The following is a 7018-nucleotide window of genomic DNA, read 5'->3' on the forward strand; positions in this document are numbered from 1 at the left end:
ACCCCATTCAAGCAGGATGCCTAAAGCAGGATGCTCAACTCAAGCAGAAGGGGAACAATTGCCAACCAAAGTGTTTTATTATTTAGTGGCTCCCACCGTGGCTACTGTCCTGACTCTAATTTGATCTAGGAAACACTCAGGGATTAGTTCATCACAGCATTAGCTCAAATTAAGGTTTTTCCTCTCCATGACACAGTCTCCAGCTCACAGCAACTGGCTTTGTTATGTCATGGTCTTCATCCCATGTTAAACTAACAAAGTCTGACTCTCCTGGTGAGTTAACATCACAGAAACCAGCCTTACAAAGATGCTGTAACAACGAGCAGCACGGCTTCACCTTCCCTGGTCTGAGATTCACTTGTGAAATGGCAACACTCTGGTGTGCTTTGTGGTTCCATCAGCCATTACATGAAGACAATACTTTCCTCAACAGTTTTCAACTCAGTGGATATACAACGATCTGTGTGGCTTGGAGACGCCTTCTTCCTCAAATTTTAGGTGATGCTTCACTTGACCACAGTTTTTTATAGGATTGCTTTTGGTTTGTTTCTCTGGATTTGTTTGGGGGGTTTTTTTGGGGGTGGGGGGTGGGTAGGGGAGTGTGTGGGGGACGATGGTCAAGACTAAGTTTCATAATTAGGTTTTCTTCCTAGAAATAAAAAGTTGCAAGTACATGCCCAAGAGATGCTTTAAGAAAGAAGGTAAACTCTTCTTAGGTGTTATTCTCACATTACAACAGTTGCATTACCGGCCTCTGGCAACAGCATTACCAGCATTAGGTCTCATGATGCGTAGCCCCTTTTTCTAGGACTAATGAAGAGGAATTATCACACAGATACCAGAATTGCCTGTATGCACCTGCCCAACCACCACTTACCTCAACCTAAGATGTTTTTACTTTAATCAGATGTTGTGCAACAAGCTTTGCCCACATTTATTTATTCCTCCCCCAAATATCTCACTAACGCTCTGTGATTTTCCTAATCACAGACACGTCGGGCTCTGCAGGAATTTTGTGGAGAATCCCTTTCCTCCAGGTGCTCCCAATCCGGCAGAGAGATGAACCTTGTTGGTCTGGGACTGGCTGACACACAACCTAAAGAGCCCAGGAATGCCTCCAGTTTGGCTTTCCCTTACTGTTTCTAAATAAGCCAAGAAGTAATCTTCTGAAATAATCTTTGCTATTTTTTTTTTAAGATAGAAGCAATTCTGCCTTATTAATGAAACCAGGGAAGCCTACATGCCATCTGATCTCAGGACTAAAGACGTCTGCTCCGTGCTGCATGGGGTAATAAGGTGGTAGGTAAATCAACTGGACTTATAAAAGTAACGATCCTCTTGACCGTGGTCTCAGTTGGTGCTAATGCATAGTTCATGTATGTATAAAAGTGGTGGGTTTTAATCTGACCCCTTTAGCACTGTGACCAGTCCTCTAATTATTAAGTACTTTGCACTATGTATCTCAGTATAAAACCAGAATCCAAGTCACAGGTCACGGAGGCATCACCGTTATTAACATCCATGACACTAAATCACCCTCTCCTGAACGATTATTTTAAGGCCCTTATGCTCACAAAATTCATACTGGCGCCTGTTTAACAGGACTGGAGATACCCTACCCAATGGTACATTAAGGTAATTTAATGCAGCTTGATAGGAGGTTATCCACCATCATGGAAAGGCTAAAACCAAGACAGAACAAAATATAACATGACAATAATACGAAGGCTTAAATGTTTGTAACAAAATCTGTCGAACTGAATTGTTTTGGTAAGATTAAAGAGATCTTTAGACCATTCTTATTCCATAAAATAATTTCTACTGAACTTTGCATGAATGCAAAGAATCTGGAAGATAAATAGTGCAATAGCTTCAAGCATACAGAGACCTGTGGTTCGGCCAAACTTTAATTACTTCAGGTCCCTGCATGTAAAACCTATATTCTTCCACAACCCAGCATAAGTTCTGATTTCAAGAGGTCATGGGTCATACTGACCTCTGACCATGGGCGCCTTTACTGCAAAAAATAATAATAATTAAAAAGAGACATCCACAATGAGAAACCAAAACCTGAAATGTAACCCAAAGTTCAACCTGCTTTCTTCCAAGAAGTTGTCTCCATAACTCTAGTGATATTAATCTCAAACTCCAGAATCCAAAGTCTACAGGTTTCAAAACAAGAGAGAATGCCACCACCAAAGACAAGAAAGCATAAAAGTACAAACCAGAGGAGTCATCCTGCTGAGGACTGGATCTGAGAAGAAATTCTCATTCAAGTCATCTTTCTCCTTACCTTGCCAATTTTAGCTGGTATTTTCCAACACTGTTGCCTCAAGCTATGCACAACAGCTGTCAGGCTTTCAAGCCCAGTCACTGTGAGCCAGTGCTGCAAAGCACCTCGAGAAAAATAATACCCTGAAAAGGACCAGGGCATAAAGGCACAAACCATAAGGTTTGGTAGCTGCCACTTACTTGCATAGCCACAGAATTCATATTGAGCACTACTTTTCTGAAAGGCTGAATGCCGATGGGTTTATTAATCATTAATAATGCATCTGCAACACAATTCAAGAGGAACAAGGCATGGGAAAGAAGAACTCTACATGCCTGACCATATACATTGGGTATTCTCCAACACACACATCAGAAGTCCCTGTTTAACTAACAGCGCCCTATTTCTTCATCAGGTGAGTACTCTCACAATATTGAGAGATAAATTCAGTATAGTTTTCTGATAATTAATCAGGAAAGGATTGAAGAGTCAAATAGTTGCTTGTAGACCTTCAGGCTGAAAGCATTTTGGCTTGCACCAATAAATACATGTTTATATATTACAGTAACATGGCAAATGCGGGCCTGTCCTGATTATACCTCTTCCCACACGTAGCTGCATGAAAACTGTCCACATTAACCAGGGAAATAAAACTTCTTTTACTTCAAGACTGCTCAGACTTCAAACATGAGTATGTGACACACAAACCCCACAATGTTGCTTTTCAGAAGTTTCTTCTTCACAGTGGTTTCCTATTCACGTTCTGAGCTCCAACTTTATAAAGATGTGTGAGGGGCACTACTACAGCAAGTCTCCTTTTCTTTTAGTGGGAAGTGCAGTAGCTCTGCAAATCCACTGTTCAGCTGAGACCTTTTCACATTGAACAGCTTCAGTAATCCATTTAGACAATCATCTTTGTAACAAACTCACCTGCAGAGCTGTATGCATTCATTTTTTTTCCTCACATGGGTGATAAATACATCAGTCACCCACTGCAAAGCCCTCCAGAGATGCATCTGGACTATGTGATGCTACTTAAAAGAGTTTATACCTGGGACAACTTTCTTTGGAGCTAGTTTTAGGTAAAACTAAAACCAAGAAGAAAACGTGTTCATCAGAAAGTGAAGAAAAAGTTGCTCAGCTCACACACTCAGCAGTGCTGAAAATGCAAGAGTGCTGCAGGTGGAAGCCAACCATAGACTCCAGAGCTAATTCTGCTGCTGTAGGCAGCTCACAGCTACTAACTGTCCACTGGGCTGCTCTTCACAAACTGCCCAGAAAGCGAGCAGTTCCTTACAGAAGAAAGCAAAAGCAGTATTAATTACTGTGCAACTTAAGAGAAATCTGTACTGAGGAATCATTGCTGCTCATAGATACACAACCGCCAATTTTTCTTTAAATACATCATCATATTCTGCAGCTAATGCAATACAAAGGTGATGTCAAAGTCCACAGCAGGTTTTATCACCCCTGTTTTCTACATCTTTGGTATGTCATAATGTTGCAAACTTGTGCAACTGTAAGTGAAAACGGTATTTCAAGTCTTTGTCAGAGGAAAACCGGTCAATAGAAGTTATCAATACCAAGCACTTACTTGCAGGCGATGGGGTGCTGCATCCACTAGTTGGTGGGTGACTCTGGAGTCCATGGAGGGAAGGTAGCGACAGTCCACCGATGACTGGAGGGAAAAGCAATGGATATGGTGCTGCTGGATAGTGAGTCATATGTCCATTCACTGCTGGTACTGGACATGTGCGGCTGCTGGTTGTCATGTTAACACCTCACAGTGTATAAATATTATGTTGCATCACTCCAGGCCAGCAAACAGAGAGCTCAACTCGTGAATGAAGAGGGCTGTCAAGCCTGCAGGTATGGCTTCAGCTGGATTGTGTGATGATGACAAGGTAGTTCACTAGATCAGGTCCATCCTATAGTTCATCACTGCTTCTTACTCTTCTCTTTTCCAGGACATTCTAGCTCTGCAGAATGGGGACAGAAAGTCTTCCTACTCTGGGTATCTGGGTGCAGTCCTGCTGCTTATGCAAATCCTTCTCTGGGAGAACAGTTGCTCTCTACAGATGCATACCGATACAGTCTGTGGGAAGAGGAAAACAATAAACTGATTATGTAATACACTATTTTAATATCTATGTGCATAGAAAATTCTTTTCTCTCTTTGCTGCTTTTGTTAAGTGATTACTTATTTATCAGTGTCCAACGAGACCAGCTTGGTGATTATGTGGGGTAAAATTCTCACTTTACTGAAGCTAATAGCAGAATACCCATTAACTTGATTACCCTGCTCGATGTGTTACACCAGAAGCAATTTCTGGTCAGATGCAATCTTTTTTTGAAAGCTGTCAGTTTTGAAATCGATGTATTAATTATTACCTGAAATTTTGCTACAAGAGAAGAAAGAAAATAAAACTTAAAAATAAAATAAATAAAATAGTCAGCATGCACATGAAAGCTTTGGGCTTCCCACAGGCCCTCTGCTCACTTCAGTGCCATGGCTCAGGCAGAGCACTGGGGAAGTGTGTCTGAGGGTGATTTTGTATTGGGCTGTTAAAACACTAATTGGTTTACCAATGATCGTTCTCGCAGAGGAAAGTTAGTTTATTGCATTATCACTGAAGAGATAACCTCACTGATCATTCCCTCTTTTAAATTTTATTTTTATTTTCCAAGGGGAAAAGAGGGAACTATCTCTATGACCAAGTAAACAAGCACCTGTGATTCCATAAACCGGGCAAGTGACATGACGGCAATACCACTCCTGTGCTCTGCTGGGGAACTCACTTGCTCTCATGACCACCATCTCCAAAGCCACCCAAAGCTACACAGCTCTTCCTCAGTATTTCATCCAAACATCTGGCACCTACCCAGGGGTCTTCATTTGCTCAGTCTCCAGACCAAAAGCTGCAGGCTGAGAACAGCAAACTTCTCATGCTATTCTCAGCAGCAGTATTTCCTCCTGCTATAGCTGTTTAAGTCCATGTACAGCAAATAGTTTTTTGTTAACAACCCATTTGTGTGACACCAGTAAGCTCTACTGGTGTTTGAGAGCCACTGGGAAGGTTGCACCGGCTCCCTGTTGCGAGCGCTCCTCCTGCGGTTATTCACACAGTGCTCCAGGCAAAAGTCAGCGAGTGCCACCATCAGCTCCTGAGCATCACCCTGCACAAGGACCTACCCATCTCCTCTGATGCACACTGCCAGGACAAGACCACAGGAGCCACAGAGCAAACTCAACTACCCAAAAGCACGGCTAGGCCAGGGCTGCCTAACAGATTTGTTTCCTGAGACGTGCTACAGTCACCAATCAATAACAACACCCACCACCTGTACAGTGCTTTTATTCGGAATTCTTTAAACTTAAGAGTCTGAAACAAAAGACAATTAAGATTTTTAGGTGGGAAAATAATGGCAGTGGTGAAATGGCTTGTCAAGGTCACAAAGCAAAACCGATGCCAGAGGACGGGGAAACTGTGACAACGCAACGTTGACTATCACTACTGCTACTCAGCCTAGTAGCTGTTGGTAAGAATTCAAATGAGCAAGGAAAAAACACCAGCCCCAACACATACGTTTGCCTGTCAGAGAGCAGCAGAGTGTCTCTACTCTGTGTGGAATACCAGCAAAGGTTACCAGCTGTGCATGTTTCCAGACAGCAATTTCTGCTGAGTGCAGCCTGCTTGGGGATAACAGGAACGGAGCTTGTAAGTATTTGATAACTATGTAAATTATGCACAAAATACCCTTAATGCTAATGGAGCCAGACGCAAGCAGAGATGAGACTGCAATGGGGGGTGCAGCCAGCTAAGGCACAGCTGTTGGCCATGCTGAGCTCGAGGACCAAGTGTCCAGAGACCAGTGAAACCTAACAGATCATCTCAGGAAGCCTCAACAAGGCAAAATATATTGACTTGTTAACGACACAAAGTGAGATGAACCATCACAGGTGACTGCTTTACCTAGCTAAAGCTTTGCAAGGCTTGAGAGACAGGGAAAGTCAAAGATACAAGCAACGAAGTAATGTTTACTAAAGCAGTTCCACCAAAGCTGGCAAAAATACTGCACTTCCAAATCTTTGCAAGAAAACGAAGAGGGGAGGGATGTTGATGAAAAGCAGCCCCAAAATCTGTGCATTAGACACAGAAAAAGGTCACCTATTTTTAAATTACGTAGGGCTTTGGAAATAAAATTCATCTTATAAAACTACTTAATACCTTCCATTATATTTCTATTAGCCAGGAAAATGCAGAGCTTATCATAAATCATAAAAAAAATCCCTGGACCACAACAACATCAGATATATTTGTATATTTAAGTGACAGGAATTCAGAAAAGAAGCAAATCCTCCAGGACAGAGTGGAAAAAAGGGCACTCAGGGAAACAGTGCCAAAACTAGATTATAATCCTATACTTCTCCATGCTTCTAATTTTACATGAGGCGTATTTATGTACTGAAATTATTACCATAAACCAAGTTTTTCTTGCCTTACTCAAAAATTATGCTCCATTTGCCCCTCATGGCAGGACATTGCCTGCAGGTAGCTATGCCAGAGATGAACCTTCAGAACTTGATCCTCTCCAAGGACCTTGAGAACTTTTTTCTCTAAATAAAGACAGAAAGTGAAGGCAGTGTAAGAGGTATAACGCTCTAAACAGTCTATCAATTGACTCCAGACAGTTTCCTCAGGAGCAGAAGGGCATTATAAATGTTCATGTGGCTGAGGAGGAAAA

The 7018-nt window shown here is 42.0% G+C and overlaps 1 protein-coding gene across 2 annotated transcripts in view; it reads right to left on the bottom strand.

Annotated features, from left to right (window-relative positions):
* RARB (retinoic acid receptor beta) overlaps positions 1-4044 on the bottom strand; it is a gene marked incomplete at its 5' end in the record, with an annotated part of 192737 nt that extends 188693 nt beyond the window's left edge. For both annotated transcript variants that reach the window (XM_084260403.1, XM_084260402.1), the window contains one exon: positions 3867-4044. In XM_084260403.1, coding sequence (XP_084116529.1) covers positions 3867-4044 — 178 coding nt within the window. The remainder of the gene's footprint in view (positions 1-3866) is intronic.
* Positions 4045-7018: the final 2974 nt, after the last annotated feature.

Source organism: Gallinula chloropus (assembly GCF_964237585.1).
Source record: "Gallinula chloropus genome assembly, chromosome: 2".
NCBI classification, from domain to species: domain Eukaryota; kingdom Metazoa; phylum Chordata; class Aves; order Gruiformes; family Rallidae; genus Gallinula; species Gallinula chloropus.